Raw genomic sequence first — 25,159 nt, 5'->3', positions numbered from 1 at the left:
GGCGACAGGGGGGGAGCTGTTCTAAAAGCTTCGCCCCACCAACCAATTCTTTCCGTCGCACGTTGCATGGAGAAAAGGTTATCGAACGAGACGACGTCTATGACTTTTTCTTCCCTAGCCCTTTGTATCCATTCCCTCTTTCCACACTCATTGAGTATGCAGGCCTGCAACTCATAGCAAAGAAGAACAATTCCACAATGTCTTTGCTCCTCCCGGGACTACGCCGAGTAGCCCTGAGGGCACCGGCCCCTGCGGCGTCGATATGTCGCCAATGCCTTTGGCAGCAAGCTCCAGCAGCAGCAGCACTACGGCCGTCTTCGATCCAGCAGCAGCCGTCGTCGGCCCCATCGCGGATCCTGCGCATCTTACGACAGACGAGATCTCAGCACACGGCCTCACAGCAGGCGGCGCCATTGAGCGACATTGCCAAGCAGGCCGTCCCCGAAGCTGCTTCCTCCAAGTCCGCAAAGAGTAGCTCGTGGCCCGAGACGTCGTCAAAGTCTGTCGCATACTGGCTTCTGGGCAGTGCCGTCAGTGTTTTTGGTATCGTCGTCTTTGGTGGACTTACACGGTTGACCGAGTCCGGGTATGTTTCCAATGCCCCATCCACGCTCTACGCCGGCATGACCAACAACAATCGAGGATCAATTGACTAATTGCCATTGCTGCGAAACAGTCTCAGCATTACAGAATGGAAACCAGTCACCGGCTCGCGCCCGCCCATCTCCGACGAGGACTGGGAGTCCGAGTTTACAAAGTACAAGGCCTCGCCCGAATTCAAAATGATCAACTCGCACATGGACCTCGATGACTTCAAGTCCATTTACTTTATGGAGTGGACGCACCGGCTCTGGGGACGCGTGATTGGCATGTCCTTTGTTCTACCGACCATTTACTTCATTGCCCGCCGCCGCGTCACCAAGCGCATGGCCTTTTCGCTCGTCGGCATCTCGGCCCTCATTGGTTTCCAAGGCTTCATTGGCTGGTGGATGGTGGCCTCGGGGCTCAAGGACGACCTCTTTGCGCCCGGTAGCCACCCCCGCGTCAGCCAGTACCGTCTCGCCGCCCACCTGGCCACCGCCTTTGTCTGCTACTCCTGGATGCTGCTCTCGGCCCTCTCGATCCTCCGCGCCCGCCGCGCCGTCGCCGCCCCCGTCGAGACCCTCAAGCACCTGACCGCGCTCCAGTCGCCCGTCCTCACGACCCTCCGCCGCTCCACCGCCCTGCTCACCGGCCTCGTGTTCGTCACCGTCCTGTCGGGCGCCCTCGTCGCCGGCCTCGACGCCGGTCTGATCTACAATGAGTTCCCCAAGATGGGCCTCGGTCTCACGCCGCCCAAGTCGGAGCTCTGGGACAAGTTCTACAGCCGCAAGGAGGACGGCTCGGATCTCTGGTGGCGCAACATGCTCGAGAACCCGTCCCTGGTGCAGCTGGACCACCGCATCCTGGCCACTACGACTTTTTGTGCCGTGCTCGCCCTGTTTGCCTACTCGCGCACTGGCAGGGTCTCTGCCGCCATGCCCAAGGATGTCAAAAAGGGCGTCCTGGGCATGGTACACTTGGTCAGCTTGCAGGTTGCTCTCGGTATCACTACCCTCATCTACATGGTTCCCATCCCGCTCGGAGCCGCTCATCAAGCTGGTGCCCTGGCCCTCCTGACGGGCGCTCTCGTATTGGGACACCGACTTCGAGTGCCAAAGCCATTGCTGGCTCAGGTGCAGAAGCGGCTTCAGGCTGCCCAGGGGCAGGTCAAGCGGTAATTCATCGCTTCTTGTATGTGACGACATGAACATTTTATAGACGCCAAGAAAGACATGTACAAATTTGTGTACTTTTACTGTATTTTTTTTATATGAGGCTTGGCATATCGCACTCCTCTCTCATCATATCTAGATTCATCATCATGAACAAACATTCTTCAGATGCTTGGCATCTGTTGTGCAATTAAGACCAGAATTTCTCCTGCATTTTATCTCTTGTTGATTCGCAGTAAGGCAGACTCGTGTTTTCGATCTCTATTTGTGGGCTGTATCCATGTTAGTCGCTCTTGTTCGTCTCGAGGCCAAGTCGAGGGGACTATCATGACTTACTAATACCCTCAGTGCCGGTGGCGGGTGCGGCCTCAGCGCCAGCCGCAGCAATCTCTTCTGGCATCTTCTTGTCGTCATCCTTCTTGACGGTGTGCTCCGGGTTCATGAAGGGGAACAGCAGCACCTCCCTGATGCTGTAGTTGTTGGTCAAGAACATGACCAGGCGGTCGATACCCAGACCCCAACCGGCGGTGGGCGGCAGACCGTACTCGAGGGCGTTGAGGAAGGTCTCATCAATGAGCTGAGCCTCGTCATCACCCTGGGCCTTCTGGTTGGCCTGCTCCTCGAAACGAGCGCGCTGCTCAAAGGGCTGGTTCAACTCGGTGTAGGCGTTGGCAATTTCCTTCTTGCAAACAAAGGCCTCGAAACGCTCGGTCAGACCAGGCTTGCTGCGGTGGTCCTTGGCAAGAGGCGACATGATCTTGGGGTGCTCGATGATGAAGGTAGGGTTGACGGCAGTCTCCTCAATGAACTCGCCAGTCAGGCGGTCAAGCATACGGGCCGTGGTCTGGGGAGCAGGGCAGTCGACGTTGACCTTCTGGCAGACCTTCTTGAGGAACTCTCTCGACTCATCGGTGTGGAGCTCATCAGCCGGGGGAAACTTCTCGCCGGTAGCCTCCTCGAGGGCGGGAATCATGGACACCCGCTTCCAGGGAGCCTCCCAGTTGACGTTGTATGTTTCGCCGTGCTGGGTGGTGAAGGTGGTGGTGTAGCCACCAGTGAGCTCCTTGACGAGTCCAGAGACGAGCTCCTCGGTTCTGTGCATCAGGTCGTAAAAGTCGGCACCAGCCTCGTAGAACTCGCAGGTGGTGAACTCGGGGTTGTGGGTCAGATCAGCGCCCTCGTTACGGAACAGGCGACCAATCTCGTAAACTCTCTTGAGACCACCAACGACCAGCATCTTCAGGGGCAGCTCGGGAGCTATCCGCAGGAAAACGTCCATGTTGTAGTCGTTGAGGTGAGTCTCGAAGGGCTTGGCGGTGGCACCACCAGCAATCATGTTGATGATGGGGGTCTCGACCTCGAGGAAACCGGCGTCATCGAGGTACTTGCGAATGTACTTGATAACTCGGGGGCGGGTGCTGAAGGTCTCTCTGGTCTTGGGGTTCATGATGAGATCCAGGTATCTCTTGCGGTGGCGGACCTCCTGGTCCTTGAGACCATAGTACTCGTCGGGCAGCTGGTGCAGACAGGGCGTCAGGAGGACGACCTCGGTAGCGAAGATGGACAGCTCTCCCTCCTCGCCCTTCTCAATCTTGTTCTTGGGGGCGGTACGGCCGGGGTAACCGATTATACCAATGATGTCTCCTCTTCTCAGGTGCTCATGCTGCTTGACGAACTCGGGGGCGCCCTCGGCGACCTCTTGGGACTGGCACATGACCTGGACCTTGACACCCTCATCGCGGACATCGTAAAAGACAAGCTTGTTTCCCGAAGCACGCTTGTTGTACATGCGGGCCTGTATCCGGATGACCTTGTCCTTCTGGTGCTCGCCAGACTTGAGGTGACCAAAGTCACTGACAAAGTTGCGCAGGTCGTAGTCGCTCTGGAACTTGTGGGGGTAAGGATACGGGTCCTTGGTCTCAATGAGCTTGGCGATGGCGCGGGATCGAATCTCAAAGTATTGGTTCGGTGTCAACTCCTTCTCGTCCTCTTCAGTGTTCTTCTTGGCCGCTGCGGGCTTGGGGGGAGCGGCGGCAGCCTTCTCTGCCTTCTTGGCGTCTCGCTGGCGGGCCTTTTCTCTCTTCTTGAGCTCCGACTTGCTCACGCGCTCGCCGGTGACCTCATCGAGGTGCAGGTTGGCGACCTGCTCGGTCGGGGGTGCGCTGCTGTCAGCCATGTTGTGAATTGAGTCGACTGAGGAAAATACAAGTTATTCCCTTGAGCGCAAACCGTCAATCGTGAATGGATGTGCTAAGGGTGAATTTCTTGTCTGGTGTTTTTGGGGGGGTTTTTGGTGGGGTTTGGAAGTATTTTTTTCTGCGGCTGGCGGGGTGTTGGAGGGGTCGCCCGCAATCGGGTTTCAATGACACACGACTCAGACTCAATCAGCCCCAGGGCAGGGAGGTAACCAACTTGTAAACTTGCAATTAATAACATCTGTGCACTCTGTCGTAAATTCACGCATCTGTACGCTCTTTAATGCCAGTATATTAAACTCGTACTTTTGTCCTACTAAATACTTCTGGCCGAATGAAAATGCCACCCTAGGTAAGCTGCAAACATAATCCAGTACCTCCCTCCGTTACCGCTTGTGTGATGAGTTACTTGGTCATAGAGCCCAACTCGATTTGCATGACTCATTCACATAGTGCGCTGCGCAGGGAGAAAACCCACGACCCTACTCACTGGTAGTTGTAAAATGAGTCTAGGCCATAACTTACACTACATATATCAAAGTGGGACGCCTCTTTGAATATGTAATGGAAATCTCAGTCTCCCCGTACCTCTACTTGTCTTGATTGGACTGTTTTGGAACAGCACTCTCTTAAACATGCTTTTTACTAGCATCTGCATACATTATGCATAGTAGGATCTGAGACTAAGGTAAATCCGTGATCTAAAATAGTTGAAATGAATTCGTGTAGACAATCAGAGAGTGCAATTAGTATGCAATCATGTTGGTTTTTCCTCGCGTTGTGCCCGATCATTGGTATACTCCAACAAGATTTGTGTAACGGAATGCGAATGTACCACATTGAACCACAGCAGGGATCCATAGTTTGCTTCATTATGTCACTCTAGTTAGGCTCTTACATTGTTGGACCATCTCTTGGCTTATCGTCTAGAGTCGGCAGAGATGCTGAAAAAGTCAGGATTAGTAAAGACCTGGAAGTTGCCAGATCCTTACTCGGTGTAACTAGATACTACCTTTACAGATTTCGTTGAAGATGCCATGCTTGTAATTCAGAGGAACTTCCACATCAATTTGGTTGGTTTGCGGTTTCTTATATTCTCATGTTGGTGCTGTTTCAAATGTTTATAAACATCTACAGTTGCGTTGCGAACCGATCAAATCAAGGTTTCATAACATAAGGTTGCGGCTTTACACAACAGTCCCTACCGACTGACGCAGTCGGACCGAGAACATTTGTGAGCAAGGACATAATTTAGATGGGTTCCGTTTCACACTGTGGCTTTTGATATTTGGAGCTAAGTTTGAAGGAGACGTGTTTACAAAATCTGTCACTAGAGTCCAAGATTTCCAACTCGCTTCGTTAATGTCTTAGGGGTTAGGAGTTGATCACAAACTTTACCTTGTCCTTGGCATCACTGAGACATTTCTATATTTCCGGAATAATTTCCGGTAGGCAACATATTGGATCTCAGCCCTCCATTGGCATGTATGTTCTGTGATGGTGCACTTGCACGATCTTGGAAACTTGGTCTCATTAGAAGGATCAGTCCGAATTCAGCATTCAATGCGTAAACTAAAGAAACAAATAGCTAATATTCGTAAGGCCACAAAAGATTCAAGTCAGCTGACATCAGACATTCCGCGCCACATTCATGTTTTAGGTATTATAAATCGTATAGAGCTTGGCCGTTTATCTTGGCAACTACCAAGGTAAGCCGCCATTGTTCATTCAGAGCAATCATCGACAATAAGCTAAACTGCCAATTGTGATTAGGAAATAGTTGGGGATGAGCACAACACCCGATTGGTCAATTCACCAACACGCAAAGGATTCTCCATCTCGTCAGAACCTCACACCTGGACTGCGGCGTCGTCAGATGGTCGTCTGCCAAGCGAGATGGCCCTCGGCGACTCTGGGTCACCGACGTCAAACCATATTGCTGAAATCAAACTTTCTCGGATATAAAAGGACCACGAATCCTATATCAATTTTCTATTGTTCTCACTCATCTTCCAAGCAGCAGCAGCAGCACACAAGCACAACCTACATTCCCATAAATCAAATTCATCACAACATCAAGATGCAGTTCTCCTCCCTCGTCACCCTCGCTTTTGCGGCCTCTTCCTATGCCCTCACTACTCCCCGTCAGTTGGAGCCTATCGAATATGCGCCTTGCGGTGGCTTTGTCATAGACCCGCAGACATGCGAGGAAGGCTACCAGTGCATTCAAGTAAGTTCAAAATATCTCATCATTCTGAAACAGTCTTCTTTCAAAGTCGTCTGTTTTCTGTAGTCAAGTCTGTTGAAATTATTGAGTTTTTCCCACTGACATATTCTGTAGCCCGACCCTCGTCGTCCTGATGTCACTGATCTCCCTGGAATCTGCGTTAAAAACGAGCCCATCACTTGTGCTGGCGCAGCAGGGGACGAGTGCTATTCGACCAACTTCTTGTCCCAGTGCTACGACTGGCCATTGGATGGCTGTGATCCTGAGAATGGAGATAAGGACTGCATTGGAATTTGCCTCGACCCTCTGGTGGCTCCGACCAAATAATTTTGGAGGTCTTTTATGGACATCTGTCGCAGACTCATGATTTCTGACGGAACTACCACAAAAAGGCATCATCATTTTCTGAGATGGCCTCTATCCCACGTATTTCAATCTAGGTACTAGCTTTACAACTTTTTATGCTCAAGCTCTACAACCCAACTTGGCGCTTTATCTGCACCTTTTCCAATTTGTTGATCATTTGACCAGTATCTTAAACTAATGATGGATGGTCCCAATCAACGAAATAATGTGCAAACATTTGATCTTCCTGTTGCTTCCTGTTATGTCATCCGAAAGGTGCCGCAACCACTAGCCACGCTTGGGGCACATGAGTTGACTTGTATAATTGCGTTACACTGCATTTAAATGCATTCATGTACTATGTAATGGCGTTGCCTGACCCATGTGATGTGGCTGGCTGTGCGGTTGGTGAAGGATAAAATTGCAGTGAACTTTTCCCAGCTGCGAACTCGCAGACGCGAAACACGCAGGTGCGAACGTCCATATTCGGACGTCCAGTGATAGGGCACGGTATGGGGTAAAGTTAGATGTGTAGATCTGAATGTTGTATTGAAGTCCTCCTTACCTATCCCGGCGTTCATGCATCACCGGAACTTCATTGACTGCCCAAACGGTTTTCGCAAGGCTATCATTCACCACGACTAATTTGTCTCCAAATTCTGTGTCCTGCATGTGGGCTCGTATCATGTCATCTCAGCTACGTGTCGTAACTGATCATGCCAGCTCTGAGGGCTAAATTTGCATTGATTGCCGAGTTCTGAGTCTAATATTTCATTGCTATGTACTTAATAATGTAATAATTCTGTTGACTGGCCGTCCTGGCATGTTCACTGGACAATACAAAAAATCCAATGAACTGCTGTTATCTCAGGTCAATGCTTGCATTACTGCTATCAACAGAGTCCAGAGTTGTCTCAAAGACACACTGATCAGCTCTGGAATCCTTGGGTATGTATATAGCTCAAGTTTAAACTGTCATGTAAGCATCCTTGGTCATACCTTGGCCCTTTTGCACGAGCCAAGATTTCCTGAATGGTGATGCTTGCAGTTCCGTATATCGTTTCGCAATTACTTTTTATGCTTATAGGTGTTTTTGTCAATTCGCTAAGACTGTGTTCGGGCATAAATTACAGTTCGGCAGTGAAGCCACGCCGCCGACCTCATCAGCCAACATCTCTTGTGACTAGGAATCCTGCAACTTCTTGTTTTCTTTATCCTGAACCGTTCATTTTGTCTCTCCCTTCGCTCTTTATGCCACTAGAAGTTCCTTTTGTTTTACAATCCCTAGCCTCATTCCATCGCCACATCAGTCTTTCTAGCTCCCAGCAAAATCTCCCTCAGAGTCCTCTTAGGCTTGGTCTTTTCGTACAAGGGTTTGTGCTCCTCGTGAATATCATGGTCATCTTCATAGTCGACATGGACAAAAGCGCGCTCAACATCACCCAAACCCTCGAGCTTGCGCTGCAGAGACTGGCCCACATCGTGAGAAATCTTGAGCGGAAGCTGGGGGTCCATGATGACGTCGACCTCGACATAGTACTTTTGGCCGGCGTGGTAGGCCCGGCACGTGTCGACCTTTTTAATGTGCGTATCGTGCGTCATGGACATGTAGACGAGCTTGGAGAGGAACTCGCGCGGAGCCGACTTGCCCACCAGGAGCCACACCTGCTCAAAGGCGTTGGATACCCACGAGACGAGGATGAGCAGGCCGATGCAAATGGCGCCGATGGGGTCGAGATACCATACGAAGCGGGATCCCACCACCGACATGACCAGACCAAATATGTTCACGACAATGTCATTACGATGGTCGATCTAGAGGCAGTGTATCATATTAGCAAAAAGAAAATGGCCAAGGTCTGGGTCTTGGATGAGGATGTCACTCACGAAGAATACATGGACAGTCGGATACTTTCGATAGGCAAGACAATAGAGCATCAAGCTCCCCTTGGCAAAGATTGCTACAGCCACGAATACGATGGGGATGATGTGTAGTTCTTCAGCGTCGGTGCTTTCTCCAGCTCCCAACGTTCGTCCTGATTCGACCTACAAGGCTCACAGTTAGCTTGGACGTCATGTCAATACATGAGATGCTTACGATTAATTGAATGGCGACTGTGGTCATCAGCGCACAGAAAAGAATGATGCCAATAGTCTCAATTCTTGTGCGTCCCTATATCAAAGCTTTAGTACGCATTTTCAACTGACAATGGTCAAATTATCCTCATGAACTTACCACTGGGTATTTGTATACACTGGCTCTGGAGGCCAATCTGGAGGTAATGAGCATCACAAAAGAGGATACGAGGTCCATCTATAACATGTAAGCGCGGGTTCATCTTGACGCAACCAGATGAGGGGTTGAACACACAAATGCATCTGCTGCCGTCGCAAAGAGCTATCCGCACTAATCAGCCGCTGCTCGACGGGGCAAAAGGGAAATTTTCCGCAACCTGGTGTTTACCGAAAGGGAGCCGGTCGAGACGGCAGCGTAGAGCTGAATGGCAAAGAGGCAAAAGTTGACGGCAAAGGAGGCGTTGACGGCAAACTTGATTCTGGGGGCGATGCGCGTGTCCTCCTCCACGGCGAGGCGTTCCTCGTCGTCGGCACCGAGGAACTGGTCAATGAGCTCGTTCTGCTTGGTGTAGAATGCCTTTAGCTTCTTCTTGTCGCCCCGTGGATGGTCAATCTTCATCTGTCGCCGCGTCACGTTTTCACGCCGATGCCGCCCAAAGTTGAGAGGGTCTGCACTGCCTGCATTGTCGGCATCTGCTCCTGTAGTGGCTGGTTTCTCGCCCGCCGTGGCAGTGTCTGCATCTTCGGTAGGGCTAGGCAGCTTCTCAGTGCTCATGAGAGCCGTGGATTCGTCTGACCTCGTCTTTGAAGGGCCTCCATCTGATGAGATGACTTTGTTGGCAGAATCGACACCTATTGCCGTTTCTTGAAATGCAGGTCAGCAGGCTATATCCATAATTTATGTCGGCGCTCATATTCCAAGATGTGTGACCACTTGTTCTTCCTCATGATTGTTCTTTCTGCTGATGGGAGAAAGACACAGTGCATAGCCTGATGATCTCTTCCAACTGATATTGCCAGACTGTGGGGCCAAAGGAAAGAAAGTATAGAACGGAAAGCCCACTTACCGGCAGATCGCGTGATATCGGGCGGTGCAGAGGTCGTCATTATTTTGGGGGGTTTGCAGTGAGTTTGCTACAATGTTCCGGTAAGAACGGGTCTGGTATGTTTTGGCGAACAATGTCGAGGTTTCTCTGCATTATATGAAAGTGGTGGAGGCAGCGCAGGAGCAAGTATAACACCTACTGCAACGCTGCTCGATTGCTGAACCTCCACCCAGTCCAGAACAATAACAGGCTTTTCAGCCCGTTGATAGGGCTAAGCGACGGCTACCACCCTAGCAGATTCATGTTTGTTCGACATATGGTCAATCAAGGTAGGAGGAGACTGTCCCCTGTATTTCCTGGGGCCTATCCACTTGTGCCCATTCGTCAGCCACACGTATAGAGTCGTGTTGGAGTTGTGTATAGGATCCATCCTAGTTGGGCTTGGCAACAGCACATACAAGACCTGATCACCTTTGGAGGGGCGGGTCTGGATGCACTCACCGTCTCGAACCAGATCGACATTGAACAAAAAGTCAAGGGCTTGGGGGATTTGATTTGGAAAGTTGCACTGCTGTCGAAGGATACTATGACGCTCAGACAGTGCGACGTGCACAATAGCAGAGCCCGCCAAGACCAGAGTAATGCAGAGTCCGACAATGCCAAGGCGGCAGCTCTGGCAAAGTCGATCTGTGAATTGTTTCTCTTTCACTGGCAGTGCGACACTTTCCATTGGGTCTGTTTTGGGGCCAAATGTGACGGTGCCAGGTGTTTTGCGCTGCTCTGCTGTGCGACAGCGCTCAAGCCTCTCGTATCCAACAAAGGTCGATATTTGGTCTGGGCCCTCTTCTGACAATTCCACTGTGCGCTTGGTGTCCTCCAGATTTTCGAGAGAACGCCAAGTCCAAAGTCTGTTTCAGAACAACAGTGCAATTGTTGCGGGTTCAGCCTCTTTCCCTCCCCATTCTATTCCCATTTCTATCTTGCCAGAAAACAAACTCTTGTTGTCAAAGATGGGCGAAGTGGAACTAGTGAACGGTATTACCACCTAACCCCTAGGCCGCTAGCTGACGATCTATAGGGCGTAACACACAAGGCCTCACATTTGACCCACGGCTCGCAATTGCCGACCGTTTTGAGTTACAGCCCGACCGTTGAACCACGATTTATAGTCAAGTGTTAGCACTTGAGCGGCAGAAAGAGGCCGATAGATCTGGACCATTATTTACATGGGTTCCTCTTGTAGAGCAGAAACACTACAGTTACTGCCCAGATAGAGTAGGTACATACTCTGTACATTCCGCACGTTAAAATATACGCTATCGACTCTCGGTCCTACACAATTATAGAAACTGGCAAAACCTGGGGTCTTGGTGGGACTCGACTCGATGATCGGTCGCCTCCAGGTTTCGAAAAAAGCCCCGACTGGCCTCCGGAGCTTGTGTCTTGCCTCCCTGTACTCCATCACCTTGCAGATCTGGCAGCGGCTATGTGATGCAAGATCATTGATTATAGCCGTCTTTCACTGCAACTTTAACCCTCACAAAGGGTATGACTGCCTACGCGCAAACAGCAGGGGGGCCAATAATCCCGTCTATGCAACCAATTTCTCCTCCCCGAAATGCTTGGTATAATAATCTGACCAATGGCAGCACACTTGATTTTCACAACTTATGATCTCATGGAGAGAGTCGACGCTATAGGTCACGCGATCATATTCGCCCATTGCACAGGCTCGTAAACTTCTACTTTATTAGCAGCAGCGCATCGGCACCTACGCACAGAATGAGTTGGAACGCCAATGAGACGGGATTGATTATTTACTTGTCATGAAGCTAGAAAAATTTACACCAATGACAAATCTTGTGTCGCGGCGTTGAACAATCATCGGCACAACTTGCTATTGTGCTGATTTTGGTACCACTAGCTGGGTGCTCTGTGCTTGTGTTGTCTGTGCCAAGTCGCGATCAACCTGCTCAAACGAGACGCGTACCATGGCTTCGCGGATCTCGAAAGAGTTATCTCATGTTGTTTTTCTTTCTTTAGAGGAGGAGGAGGAACAAACCAAAGAAAAACCGCATTGATCGACATTGTACCAGCCTCGTGCTGTGCTGTTTTGCTATGCGAAACCATCTGATAATCTTAAGCGCCCCATTCCCATATGGAATCTTTACCACAGATGGCAAAACATGGCCTTTTGCTTCCAGGTACATCGCGTGCATGGCCCATCCGGAGTACAATTCATCGCATCTCAAACAAATTTCACTGCAGTGCTAGGTGGGCCAGAAATTTGTATTGGCTAACGACAAGGCTCACTCACTACCCTACTCGATGAGGAGACACGCAGGTTCATGTACCGACGAGTTCGAGTCAAGGCTCATCGGATCCCAAAGGGGATCGTCGCCTCGAAAAGTCTTGACTTTCAATGCTCTATTAAAGCCATCAACCCTTCTTCGGTCTTGGTATTTCCTGCCGTTCGAACCACAGACATTTCTGGCAGTGCCCGTAATCCGTGGTGGAGGTTCCGTCTTTACGTTTTTTTCCCCTTTCCTTCTCTCTTTCCTTTCTCCTGATCTTATCTGATCGACATTGAAAATCACTTTTCATCCTTTCAGTCTATCTCTTTTTGTTTTATAGATCTGGCAAAGTCGCAGGTCGACAGAGCCTCTCATTCTCTTCGTCAACATCGTCCGCTGGCTTCGGTATCGACGCTAGGCTTCCCTTGCCTGTTTTTGCCATTCTTGGCGTTGTCGGTCCTTGATATTCTCTTCTCTTTTTCCATCTCGAAATAATTTTGTAACATATCAAAACCATGGCCGACGAAATGAGCATGGGCAAGCCGCAGTGCGGTGGTGGAAAGGAGGAGGGTGAATATGACCTTCCTTTACATACTGTTGGTTTATGTGAGTCGTACTTATATCCTTCTCCTCTCGACCTTGACTAACAGTTTTCACCCAGTCCTTGTCATGGGAGCATCAATCTTTGGAGCCGGCTTTCCTGTCGCTGCAAAGAAGATTAGTTGGTTAAAGGTGCCCGAAAAGGTCTTTTTTGCATGCAAGCACTTTGGAACTGGAGTACTGGTTGCAACAGCTTTCGTACATGTATGTCTCTTGATTGAAAGAATAATAAGGAGTTCAGCATTTACTAACAATTTTCATCAAAGCTTCTCCCCACTGCTTTTGGCAGTTTGTCCGACCCATGCCTTCCAGATCTGTTTACCGACGACTATCCCCCCATGCCCGGTGCAATCATGATGGCGTCTCTCTTCTCCCTGTTTGTTATTGAACTCTGGATGAACGAAAAGATGGGCGGTCACTCGCACGGTGGTGCCAAGGGGTTTGAAGCCAGCATGACGCCGGAGCAAATGGCCAGGATGGCTGGTATCAACGCACCGCCGCGTCCTCCGCGGGCCAGCCAGGACTCGTACGACACCATTGCGTTTGAGAAGAAGATGGCCCAGGCAATGGAGAATGAAGTCTATGGCGCCCCGGTCCAGAACCCCTTTGGCGGCGAGATGGATCAAATGAACTCGGCCTCCGAGATGCCGCCGTGGTTTGTCGTCTTCTACGAGCAATATGTCCGCCAGCGACTCGAGATGTTGTCATTGATCAAGGCCTCGGGAGTCCCGGCACCCAAGCAGCAGGAGGTTGTTGTCGCAACGGCGCCCATGTTCGATGTGGAGGGCCAGACTGTTGATCCCATGGTTTACAAACGCATGTCCATGAACATTACGCTCCTCGAGGGAGGTATCCTGTTTCACTCGGTCTTTGTAGGAATGACAGTCTCCATCACCATTGAGGGCTTTGTCATTCTCCTGGTTGCCATCTTGTTCCACCAGATGTTTGAGGGTCTCGGTCTGGGCTCTCGTATCGCTGCGGTGCCCTATCCCAAGGGGAGTTGGAAGCCGTGGCTGCTCGTTATTGCCTTTGGCACGACTGCACCAATTGGTCAGGCCATTGGACTCATCGCCCGTAACACTTATGACCCCAACAGCGCATTTGGACTCATAATTGTTGGTATCTTTAATGCCATGTGAGTATCAACGCGGTTCCTCTTCAGAAACATTTACTAACGAAGTGCGTCGTCTAGCTCCTCCGGTCTTCTCATCTACGCCGCCACGGTGGATCTGCTCGCTGAGGACTTCCTTTCGGAGGAAGCGCAACACAGCTTGACTAAAAAGGACAAGATCAGTGCTTTCTGCTGGGTCTTGACTGGAGGTATGCTAAATATTGCAAAGGAACTAGAATTAATGAACAAGGCTAATTTGAAACAGCTGCCGGTATGTCCATCGTTGGTGCTTTTGCCTAGGTCAAGATCAACAACTAGGAGGCTTTCTCAGAGCTGAAAACCCAAAGGCCGATTGATACAGTGCGCAAATAATGCAGTGGCAAATACGGGCCCAAAATATCAACCTTGCTCGTACGACAAGACATCATATCAATGACTGCCGATGCACTGCGGCAGCCACCGCAAGGCCTGGAATTCAATGGAATCGCCAACACACGGTTCAATGTACAATACCTTCAATACACCATGACTGTCTTTATCGAAGATGATTTAAAACAGTCCTCCCCAAGGATACCCATAACAGTCAGCAATTTTATGCTCATACCCTTACAGTCTTTACAGAATAAAAGTAATTTAATAATAACTCGATCACTTGGATAGGGTCCGTCTTTGAAATGAGTCTTTTCTCAGCTTCCCTCCGAAATGAATGGGTGCAGGATCAAATTAGCTGCTTCGGAATATAGACACGGTTCTCTCTGGGAAGATGGGGTCTCGGCTCAGGATGAGGGAACGGACCGCCCACAGTTTGACGCCAACATTAATGTCGCGCCACTTGTTACATCACATCTCAATATAGAAAGGACAAAAGACTAGAGTACAATATCAAAATATGAAACTTGACTCGTGGGGTTCTCAATTCACGCCTAGGTTCTTGGTTTTCAAGTGCAATGAATTCCAAATCAACTTATATCTTAAACCCCTATACGGTGCCGGTTTTCCGTGGTCTACCATTGGATATGCCGTATTAAACAAATTGTATGTCTAGAGACTTGAATTAGAAACGAGTTGAATAGAATATTCACTGGTTATATCGGTTCCAAACCCACAATTTGATACTGCCAAGACCTGGTCGACATGACCATAACTTTTGCCGGTAAAAAACGGGCTTGGCGCTTGCAAGCGTCTGGTTTAAAAAAAAAAAAAAGGTTTCCGTTACAACATGAACAAAGATTGGTTGGCCAAGCGCCCCTCCTTTATGACATTGTGACTTTACGTGATATCATTCGAGCGACCTGGGGTAAAGCAACGTGTGAAGGACAAAGCTCAAAGTCTAGAACGTCGAGCACAGAGACGTGCGGGTGGTCTCTGCGCACTTGATCATACCAGAAAAGGAAGTGACAACATTGAAACAAGCCTTGTGAAGCAGACTAGCATAAAATTAAAGGTCAAGATTGTACCGGTTGGTCTTTCAGGTTCCATGAGTTCGACGGAGCCGACAAACGATTATTCTTCGTCAACTTGGGAGATACATGCAATATTTGCCAGCAGGTTATGTCATTGTCGAACACTTGCTCAAAAGACGCCAAGACATCGACACGTCAAGCATGTAATGATCATCAGGACATCTGATATGCCGAAGCCTACCTGGTTCAATCAGCCACATGGTATTTGGAAGAATGCCTTCATCCCGTTTAGCTCTATTACGTAGCACCAAATCCGATTATCCGCTCTTTCTATACTGTGCCCAACAGTCAATCATGCGGGTTGCCAGATCCCACTTTGTTTCCATTGCCCAAATCCTGCAGCCTTGCATGATGATTGACGTTGACTTTTTTATCCTCCGGGCGGAGATCATGCAGTGCGGACCGGTATGATCGTCCCGAGAGCAGGGGTTTGACAGTATGTGTTTTTTTAAGCGCAATGGGCCTTTTGTTGCCATTCAACCCAACCCCCCTCCTTGCGAAACATTGTGCTGGGGTATGAATCTGCTTGGCGCCTGTTTCGTCCCTTTCGGAGAAGGTGACTGCCGCGTCATGGAAGTTGTTTACACCATGCCCCCCCCCCCCCCCCCCCCCCCTCCTCCCCCGGGAGGGAAAAGTGCCTGTATGTTCTCGAAGGAAACTAACAAGTGGCTCGAGTGGTCTGATTAGATCGAGGGTGGTGGGTGGACAAGGTGAAAGGGCTGTCACCGTCAAAATCCCCGATTCGCTCTTAACGGTGGAAAGGAGGGCCCTCGGCAATGCAGGGCGGAGCCGCATTGCCGTACCTTTGTGTGTATTATTCCAGAATGATGCAGTATTGCAAGGGGATGCACTGTGGGTGTGTTGATATCCCGGAAGGTGGTATTGGATTTCTCCTTTGCTGTGAGAAACACATGTCAACTGATTATATCTGATTTTGTGAGAGGTTGACGACCTTGATTAGATGGTTCTAGAAGTAAAGGAGGGTAGCATGCAATATCTTGAACCCTATTCGAGTCCGTTCAAGCATCAAAGTATCACGTTATACGACGCCGATCCATGAATTTTGTTCATTGCACTTTTACCCGTCATATCGCAAATCTCATCAACTCATGTTCAACTCTGGCTCGGTGATACTTCTGGTTCTACCTATGTATTTCAAAGTCTCATCAAGCTACATTTGAGCTCGATCAAACTCAGGATAAAATAATCCAACAGAGCAGTTCGACATCCAAGCTCTCATGAATAGCCAACAAGGCTTTCAACACGAGCAAGAGCTGCTGCGGCCATCCAATAGCCAAATCCAGCACAACTGAATGAATGGTTTTGGTACCTACTCTGCTAATGAAACCCGCTCGCTCACCTCGCGCAGCAGCTTCATTTTGTCAAACGTGATCTGAAGAAACGCAGGTTTTTGCCTAGTCGTACCAGATGGCATTCATACCAAAGCCCGGCTCGGGTATCCTCACGCGGGCAACGCGGCCGAGGAACTCGTCCTTCCAGCGGTAAATCTCGAGCCAGCCCTCCTGGTCATCAGTTATGGCCACCCACTCGTCGCTAAAGTCGCAAGGGCTGACGGCGTTGCTGTGGCCGCCGCTGGTCGGGGTCGGGTTGAGGCAAATCTGCTCTTCAATGGAGCCGCAGTCGCGCAGGCGAAAGGCGGCAATGTAGCCCTGCAGGTCAAAGCTGTTGGCGCGCGCCGTGGCAAACAGGTACTTGCCCGACTGGGTCAGCGTGCACACGTCGGACCGGTACATGGTCCACTCGTCTGGGATCCCGGGAGGGATCAGCGGGAACGAGTGGTGCGTGTACACGGGCATGTGCGTCGCCGGGTCAATGACGTACTCGCACAGCCGGTTGCCGGCCTCCATCAGCGCGTACAGGTAGTTGCCGGTCGGGTGCATGGCGACCCAGCGCGGGTGGTCGCGCGGGTCCGGGCAGTCGACGGAGCCCACGAGCGTCACCTCTCCCGAATCGGCGTCCTTCTTGTGCACCCACAGCTTGTTGGCCTTGAGATCCGCGGAGTACAGGTACGTCTCGGTCGGGTCAAAGACCATGCCGTGGATACCCGTGTTGGGCTGGTAGTCGTAGTTCTGCACATTCTCCTCCAGCTTTCCCGTGGATGAGACCTTGAAGACGGAGCCTTGACCCGCGTGCTTGTAAAATGGGTTACAGTAAACGGCATATGGCTCCTTCTTGGCAGCAAGAAGGAAAATGGCTCGTGTATTTGTATCAGCCGACGATGCCATGGCTGCCAGATGGAAACTCAGTAAGCAAACGATATACAGCACGAGATCACCACGGGGCCGGACTATAGCAATTATAGTCGCGCCAAGGGCCTGGAAGACTCACGGTCGTGGAGCATGGGATGGGATGCCTCGTGGACAATCTCAGTCGGGCTCTTGACTGAAAAGCTAGCCCACTTCTTCATGGCAGCACCATAGAGGTTCTTCTTGTCATGCTACAGGATTCGCGCAAGTCAGCAATGCACCCGTCTCATGGATGGTTTCTCGACATTGAACCGCAGCACTTACACTAAAGGTCATCCATGAAATGGGCTCATCCTTTGGAATCTCGGTCCGCTTCACGACCTCGCACGTCAACTTCTCGTCGTCAAAGGCGACTGTGAAAATGGCTCCCGGCGGGGTCCATGTTCCGCACATGAGATGGTGGATGGGCATCTTTGCGACGGTCTGGTGACGAAAATGACGACGGCTTAAAGATCGCAGTGATTTGAGCGGAGAGGCGGTCCTCTGCATTCAGATACGGATTGGCTCGTGAAAATGACCACCACTTGTGCTTGACTGCTGGATCTCCCTGTGTTATAGTCTCTTCCAGTGAGTTGGGAAATGTCACGATGACTTCCTCGCCCCTTCGAATGAGTACAGATATTCAACTTTACAGAAATAAGAGATAATATCTCGTTTGAACCTTTTTTCCCTTGACGACCTCGATTTATTTGGGCAGTTTCTACACTCCAATAACCACCCCCCACAATGCCTCTGTCTCGTCTCCATTTGCACCCGCTCGCCAGTAGTGCCAGTAGTGCCGTCGGTGCAATTGACCAGTCATGAAGCGAGCTTTCAGTGCTCATGTGGGGATTTCTTGCCCCTCCCCCTCCCACCTCCAGGCCGGAACTGGACAAGGGGATGAATGTTCATCAGCGGGCCCCAGTGCGCTCGGCTGGGCTTCGCGGTACTGGATGGGCAATTTAGTACTGAGTTTTGGTAGGCGGCCAATTGCTTCTCCGCCCCTACACTACATTACTCTGTACACACACAAGGCAGTTCAGTTCTATACCATCGACCAGCTGAAGCACTAAAAACACGGGCCTATTCATCTGATTTGAGCAAGCCACAATTGTAAGTAGTTTCATGAAAATGGTCCAGAGTGTCGAGAAAAAGACGAGGTCCAAGGCCATATACGTATTTGGTTCTCTCGGCGATTGTTAAGCACGTGTATTACTCTCATTTGTTATCATGGAGACAGCACCCACACCTCATACTCTGTACCAATACAATATTGAGAGTATTGCCTCTTTGAATTGTTTCAAATCAGATTATGGATATCTATCTATACATTATCCAACTCATGAATAGTCAACAGAGAGGAGGAGAGGAAGAGAATGAATAGAAGAACAAGAAATCGGGCGCCCACGTATGAATTCATCATCGTCGGTGCTTCCCACCTTGCAGCCATCAATTTCATATCACGTTTTCCCCAGATATTCCAAATTACCTATGTACTAACCCGCACCCCGCATACGCTTTGCCCACTAGCCATGCAGTTATTGCTAATTCTTGACTTCATACGCTGGGGCAGACGCGATGCGGCAGACATGGTTGTTTGCACAAGAGGACGGCATGAATAAATGGTTTGCGAAAAAGGCCACTGCAGATCAATGCCGATAACAATCAAGACATAACCTACAATCTTTGGGAAATAAATGAACAAAAGCACAATATAGTACAAGTCGTGGATCCGTCTGCATGTTCCAATAACGCCTTGATTTTAATAAGCTGGCCTAAAATGTTACGCTGAAATAAGTTTATCTGTACATCAAAGTAGTCGTACACCATGCCTAGCCGGGCTCGAGCGAGATAATTTTCTGCCGTTGAAACGCTCTAGCATTTATTATTTGCCACCCTTCTTCTTCTTTTTCTTGTTCTTCTTCTTGCCAGACGACTGCCCCTGGCCCTGGCTTGGGCCGCCGATCTTTGGTGACTCTGCTTCGTCTTCTGCAGCATCATTGTTCTCGGCTTGCTTGTCTTCTTCTACCGCTGGGAGAGGCTTTGATGGCGATGTAGGACTAGTCTTGCTACTCTCGGCCGCTTCATCTTCACCAGAGCTAGTTGCCTCGAGAACGAATTTTCGGACGCCGCCAGTGTTGACCTCGATTTCAGTTATACTGCCACTGCGCACATAACCTCTCTTGGCGCGCTGCCGTTCAATTGTCGACATGCTAGCATCGTTCGTAGAGACTATGCTCTTGGATGAGCCAGCCAACGACGCATTACTAGCAACAGTCTTGATTTCAGCTGCGGGCTCTTTACCGGGATCCTCTGGGTCGGGGGTAATCAGGAGCTTTGGCGGGTCTTGGGTTTCAGGTGCGGGTGATTCGGATGGCGTCGTGTAGCTGGGAAAAGGGCTCTTGTCTCCGCCTGACTGGCCGTTCTGCTCAGGTCTAAGCAGACTTGTTCGCTCGTTGACGCCGTTAAGGTCACCGTTTTCAGGCGCTTCAGTCGCTACCGACCCAGAACGTGTGTTGCCACCACCTGGCTTAATCTTGACCGATGTAACCTTTGTACTCTTGGGATTGGAGGCCGGATTGGACGGGCCGAGGTGCTTCAAATGACCCTTCAGATCGTCAAAGTTGGCCTTCACTGGAACAGTGGTGCGCACTAGCTTGCCATCTTGACCAGTGGAGCTGCGTCGCATAAGGAGAGTAGTCCTGGGGCTGCTAGAGAGGATGGATGGCGACGCATTGCGGCCGCTGATAGAAGCAGTGCGACTCTTTTGCAGTTCCCTTTCTTCATCCGCGTCCTCTTCTAGGTCAATCAACTTTCCATCCTTAACAGCGGCATCTTTAACCATGACATCTTTACGCTGGACTCGAGCCTTGGGTGCAGGATGGCTTCGACGGATCGCCTTGTGAACATCAACATAGACATCCGACTCATCGATAATTTCCCTTGAAGCACAGTTAGCACACGTATGCAGGGACGCATCAAGACTTCTACTTACTCTCCAATGAGTTCCTCGATAACATCCTCAAGCGTCACAACTCCCAGCGCACCATGAGCTTCGCCGGGGTACTCAGAGATCATAACCATGTGCGACTTTCCCTCTTGGAAGAAATTGAGGATATCCAAGCAGCTCGTCTCCGGGCGAGTTTCGGGCAGGGCAGCCAAAGCAAAGTCTCTAACTCTTTTGGCGTCTTCAGGATCATATGTAATGAGCATCTTGACGAGTAGCATCCCGACAAAGTCATTCGTGTTGCCAGCCTTGTGGATGGGGATGCGGGAGAATCCTGCCTCTGAAACTTGCGTGGTAATCCTCTCATCCAGGATAGTGTCCTCTGAGAGAATCAAAACATCGTCCATAGGCGTCATAACTTCTTCAACTGGCTTCCTCTTGAGATCAAGGACGGCGCTGATGATGGTGACCTCATCTTCGTTTAGTCTCTCACTGGCTTCGCCTAGTGATTGATGCAGGGTAACCAAAGTCTTGAGACCGCTCTTCTTGTAAACTGTGCCATGATCCTCGCCCAAGAGCCAGTCCAGAAGTTTGGCAGTGGGCCAAGCGATAGGGAACACTGCAAATGCCAATGTCAGATGCTGAATCATAAACGTTGCATGTACGCGTGGGTAAGAGCCCGTGTGTTGCGCCACGGGGTCTGTCCCAAGTAACAAACGCTGATATAGGGTTGATGGAAGGAAAGAAAGGCGAGATTGTTACTTACTTGCCCACATCAGCATAAGTACGGGTTTCGACATGTAGCCACCGATCTGAAGGCCGTAGCGGACACAAATGGACTGGGGCAGGACTTCACCGAAGATGACTAAATTCATATAATCAGCATGCATCCCCGAATACCAGTCTGGGAAAATCTAGACAAAACAAGGATAGGGTGGGCAGAATCATACCGATCAAGACGGTACTACCAACGACGGCTGCAACACCGCCACCAAAACACCTGTCCAGCACAACGGGCAGCGTTTCGTTGACGATAACATTGGACAGCAGGAGTGTCACCAGAACCCAGTGCTTTCCCTTCTTGAGCAGGTCGTACACGCGCTTGGCATTCTTGCGCTGGGGCTCTTCGCGATCCTGCGAGATAACCTGGAGGTAAATGCTGTCCTGGCCCATCAACGCAATAGTCAAGCCGGCAAAGGCACCACCAGCGAGGACAAGCACCATGGACACTATGTAGAGCACCCAAAGAGCACTGCCCTCGGCCTGAGGAGGCTCTTCATTGTGAGTTCGAATCGAAAGCGGTGCGGCCGAGACAGTCGAGTAGCCGAGCGTGAGAATTCGTCCGATGCCGAGCACCGCCGGACGTACCGTGCGGAAGATGTCTGACGACCTCTGTCGTGGTTGCGGCATGGTGAAGGACGCGCGCAACCAGTAGGTCACCAATTGTCGATGTTGTCTTGGTGTTTCGAGAAGGACTCAATTGACTGCGGTTGGTGGTAATAAGCTACTAGTGTAGATGCCGATGGATAATGGGTGTCGAGAAATGCCTATCGTACGAGTCTGGCCGTCGATCTATCCGTTGTCTAGAGTCTGTGGGTAATGTAATGGGCTCCGTCCCGTGAAAATACAATAAAAGTCTCTCAGCCGAGGAGGATTGATCCACTCTCTAGAGGGTCAGAGTGTTGAAGCTCGAGGGGAACGATGTCGAACTCGAATGAGGGATGCAATGGTTGCTGCTGTTGCTCCTCCACTAACGGGCCGTCCAACTTCTCACGACTGCCCCGCGTCTGGAAGCACGAGAGCACAAAACGCGTTGCAGACGGGAGAAGAGATCGTGGCGTGGCTCTGAGAGAGAAAGAAAGAAAAAAAAAAGCGACGAGGGTGAGACCTTGGACTCGGGAGCTTGGATCAGGGACGCAGCAAGCAAGTGGAGCCTATCTCAGTGCTAAGGGTCGTGGTTCAATGGAGCTCGCGGGGTGGAGGCGTATGTTGTTGGCAACTTGCAGTGTTGTACAGGAGGAGGAGCGAGCTGCCGATTGCCGACCGGGGTGCTTGCTATCCTTGAAATGAGCTCATCAAAACGGGACGACGAGCAGCTTCAATTGAGAGAGATTCGAAAAAAAAAAACCTGGCGGTTTAATCCTCCATTTTTGCTCAGATGTAGCCAACCATTTTTAGCTATTAAGGCTAAAGATGCCACCGGCACACGACGCGAGACTCTCTCGACGTCATTGTTCAGTTCCATTAGGGTTTTCCATTTCCTGCGCTGCTGTGTAGGCGCCGGGCCTAGAGAGAAAAAAACGCCGATAGCTCAAGCACACGTGCATGATGACTATATTGAAATTGATTGGTGCGACCTTTGTAATCTGTATTTACAGAGCAAGAGCTAGTATCACTGGAGGGAAAGATACCTCTTGGGAACAGAATTACTTCTACGGGTACCTGTATACACAATCCAATACACGCGAAAAGCAAAATGCATTCATTGAGTTACGTGTGACTGACGATATTAGTCTTCAGAATTGGATGCTCCCCAGCTGTGGTCCCTCGAACTATTTTAGGTCTTACGCCGAGATAACAGAGTAATTGCCCTGCAGATGGACACTGCTGAGGTGGACTATGCTCCGCACCACCAAATAAGTTGAGCTTGTTTCTTTTCGCTATCTCGAATCTGGTGGTTTGACCATAAAAGTTCCTTTTTCAACATGCACAATCGTGGCATTCCTGCTGATTATACGAGAAGGAAATAAGCTCGGTATGCATCAGCCCGAGCTCGCTCCCTCCGGCTGTTTGCATATCAATGGGCGTATGATTGCGATGGTGAATAAGCGAAAAGGAGATTGATGATACACCCCCAGCTCATCTTTCCGAGAACTTTTCAATAACACGCCTCTTTGCACCAGATGCGTACGATTTTAACTCATTCATATTACCCCAGAGATCAGTGTGCCCTAGGCTACCTGGGCCGTCTGCTTCGCCCGGCCATATGTCGTTCCGAACCTCTCCAGCATGTGTTCCTCTGCCGTGATGACCTTGCCCGTGAGTGGCGCGCTTCCGTCAAACGGTATGAGCTTGACATCAGTGTTGCCATCTACGAAGAACGGTACCGAGTACCTGTCTCCTTGGCTCTTGTTGATCACCCGATGCATAGCGCTCTTGTACGCGTTCTTGGTCCATATCGACAACATGTCGCCAATATTCACAACATAGGCGTCGGGGTTGGGTGGGACCGGAACCCACTCGTTGGCTGCATCGTTCAATACCTCAAGGCCACCAGACATGTCTTGCCATAGCAGTGTGATGGCGCCTGTGAAGATATAAGTTTGGCTTCCATGTTTGAAAAAATAACAACCCCGTCTGACTTACCAAAATCTGTGTGGGCTCCAGCACCCAGCTGTCTGGCATCGGTAGACTTTTGAGGTGGGTAATGCAGCAGTCGGATCGAGCAGACTGGGTCATTCGACATGAACGGCACAAAAATATCTTCGCCGTACGGAAGGCCCTTGGCCAGAATTTCCATGATACTATGGGCCAAATTCAGGCATTCCGAGTAGTATTGCTCTGTCGGCGCTTTAAGAACCTCTTCCGGGATCTCTACTGGAAATATGTTCTCTCCGATCATATGAGGGTGAAGCGTTGCCCGCTTGTCATCGGCAGGTATATGCTGTCCAACGTAATATCCCTGTTTACTGTTCAGCTCTCGACGCCTCATAATTTCACCAGCATCGCGAGCTCACGTACCTCCTTCAGGTCTGGAAGTGCACCTTCTTGTAGGGCCTGGGATCCAATAATCTCGTAGCCTCTGTTCTTGAGCTTGGGATGCATCAACTTCTTCTTTGTCTCCAGCGGCAAGGCAAAGACCGCTTCGGCAGCCTTTTGCACGCGGTTCTGCAATTCCTTGGAGATTCCATGGCCAACGAGTTGAAAGAAACCACTGGTTATGCAAGCCTGTCGAACTTGCTCGACAATCTTGGCCGACTCCTCTGAAGACGGGTCGGCCAGGTACGGACCTAGATCGACAGTGGGGATGTGGAACGACACTGGTGTTTCCGCGGCCATTGTGGTTTTGGTTTTGCCTTGCAACTATAGCTTGGGTCGGTCTGACAAAAATGACTTGCTGAGACTTGCACAATATTTAACAATTTGCAACCTTCCCGGAAACCCGATGAGCCTACACACGATATAAGCTGTCTTATTTGATCTTACGGGACTTGATAACGTTCCCCTCCGCTTCCGTCTTACAAGATAACCTAGCGGCGGTGCTGCTGTGGGGTACGGAACACGCCGCGGAGCGGTTCAAATCATGCATATTCGCGCTTTCGGGGACATTGATATGGCCCGGCCATTTCATTGGCCAATCTAGTACCGTATTATGTTGACTGGGCTTGAATTTTCACCAATATTTCAATAACGAGACTTGTTGCCAAGACTCGGAACAAGTATGAAAAGCCCAAAGAGGGATTCTATACTGTTGTCCTGGTGGAGCACCTACATTGGTATCTGTGTAGGTGCACATACCCTGAATTCTTGCAACTGATGATCATTGCAAAGCTCCGAAGGCGTGATCAGAGGTGTGCTGCACGGCCATAGTCTATGTCCCTGATGACGGCGACTGATGGTTCGACCAATTGACTACTACTACTACATCTTGGTTACAAGATTTCAATGTTGTCGTACTGCATCTTATAAGCGCGGCAAGTACAACGATGCAAAGCAGAAACAAATCTGGATGGATGGTTTTGTATTCTGTAATAAAACCGACAGCCATCAATAATTGGAATTTCACCTCAAATTTAATCCAAAACTCTCCAATTGTTCAATCAAAGTAGAAAAGACTTCGTTTCCAGAATGCTAA

General features: G+C 50.1%; 8 protein-coding genes across 8 annotated transcripts; 3 read left to right on the top strand and 5 right to left on the bottom strand.

Annotated features, from left to right (window-relative positions):
* Positions 1-197: 197 nt before the first annotated feature.
* PFICI_10421 (uncharacterized protein) lies at positions 198-1,760 on the top strand (the record flags this gene model as incomplete). The annotated part of the gene is made up of 2 exons (XM_007839002.1): positions 198-586; positions 677-1,760. 2 exons carry the CDS (start codon positions 198-200, stop codon positions 1,758-1,760), a joined length of 1,473 nt encoding a protein of 490 aa, XP_007837193.1.
* Positions 1,761-2,079: 319 nt separating this feature from the next.
* PFICI_10420 (Lysine--tRNA ligase) lies at positions 2,080-3,930 on the bottom strand (the record flags this gene model as incomplete). The annotated part of the gene is made up of 1 exon (XM_007839001.1): positions 2,080-3,930. The coding sequence occupies one exon, from the start codon at positions 3,928-3,930 to the stop codon at positions 2,080-2,082; it is 1,851 nt and encodes a 616-aa protein (XP_007837192.1).
* Positions 3,931-6,029: 2,099 nt separating this feature from the next.
* On the top strand, positions 6,030-6,503 carry PFICI_10419 (uncharacterized protein; the record flags this gene model as incomplete). The annotated part of the gene is made up of 2 exons (XM_007839000.1): positions 6,030-6,179; positions 6,291-6,503. The coding sequence occupies 2 exons, from the start codon at positions 6,030-6,032 to the stop codon at positions 6,501-6,503; spliced, it is 363 nt and encodes a 120-aa protein (XP_007837191.1).
* A 1,308-nt stretch (positions 6,504-7,811) lies between these two features.
* On the bottom strand, positions 7,812-9,704 carry PFICI_10418 (uncharacterized protein; the record flags this gene model as incomplete). The annotated part of the gene is made up of 7 exons (XM_007838999.1): positions 7,812-8,336; positions 8,409-8,567; positions 8,620-8,694; positions 8,758-8,835; positions 8,893-8,919; positions 8,986-9,461; positions 9,665-9,704. 7 exons carry the CDS (start codon positions 9,702-9,704, stop codon positions 7,812-7,814), a joined length of 1,380 nt encoding a protein of 459 aa, XP_007837190.1.
* Positions 9,705-12,452: 2,748 nt separating this feature from the next.
* Positions 12,453-13,948, top strand: PFICI_10417 (uncharacterized protein; the record flags this gene model as incomplete). Its single annotated transcript, XM_007838998.1, has 5 exons — positions 12,453-12,543; positions 12,599-12,741; positions 12,804-13,672; positions 13,730-13,857; positions 13,914-13,948. The coding sequence occupies 5 exons, from the start codon at positions 12,453-12,455 to the stop codon at positions 13,946-13,948; spliced, it is 1,266 nt and encodes a 421-aa protein (XP_007837189.1).
* A 2,578-nt stretch (positions 13,949-16,526) lies between these two features.
* Positions 16,527-17,789, bottom strand: PFICI_10416 (Carboxy-cis,cis-muconate cyclase; the record flags this gene model as incomplete). Its single annotated transcript, XM_007838997.1, has 3 exons — positions 16,527-17,359; positions 17,461-17,569; positions 17,643-17,789. The coding sequence occupies 3 exons, from the start codon at positions 17,787-17,789 to the stop codon at positions 16,527-16,529; spliced, it is 1,089 nt and encodes a 362-aa protein (XP_007837188.1).
* A 1,453-nt stretch (positions 17,790-19,242) lies between these two features.
* PFICI_10415 (uncharacterized protein) lies at positions 19,243-21,714 on the bottom strand (the record flags this gene model as incomplete). The annotated part of the gene is made up of 4 exons (XM_007838996.1): positions 19,243-20,299; positions 20,353-20,923; positions 21,071-21,169; positions 21,255-21,714. 4 exons carry the CDS (start codon positions 21,712-21,714, stop codon positions 19,243-19,245), a joined length of 2,187 nt encoding a protein of 728 aa, XP_007837187.1.
* Positions 21,715-23,255: 1,541 nt separating this feature from the next.
* On the bottom strand, positions 23,256-24,363 carry PFICI_10414 (uncharacterized protein; the record flags this gene model as incomplete). The annotated part of the gene is made up of 3 exons (XM_007838995.1): positions 23,256-23,611; positions 23,671-23,986; positions 24,046-24,363. The coding sequence occupies 3 exons, from the start codon at positions 24,361-24,363 to the stop codon at positions 23,256-23,258; spliced, it is 990 nt and encodes a 329-aa protein (XP_007837186.1).
* Positions 24,364-25,159: the final 796 nt, after the last annotated feature.

The sequence above is a fragment of the Pestalotiopsis fici genome (assembly GCF_000516985.1).
Source record: "Pestalotiopsis fici W106-1 unplaced genomic scaffold PFICI_Scf_7, whole genome shotgun sequence".
NCBI lineage: Eukaryota > Fungi > Ascomycota > Sordariomycetes > Amphisphaeriales > Sporocadaceae > Pestalotiopsis > Pestalotiopsis fici.
The sequence above is the reverse complement of the archived record's forward strand: the minus strand, read 5'-3'. Positions and strand labels throughout refer to the sequence as shown.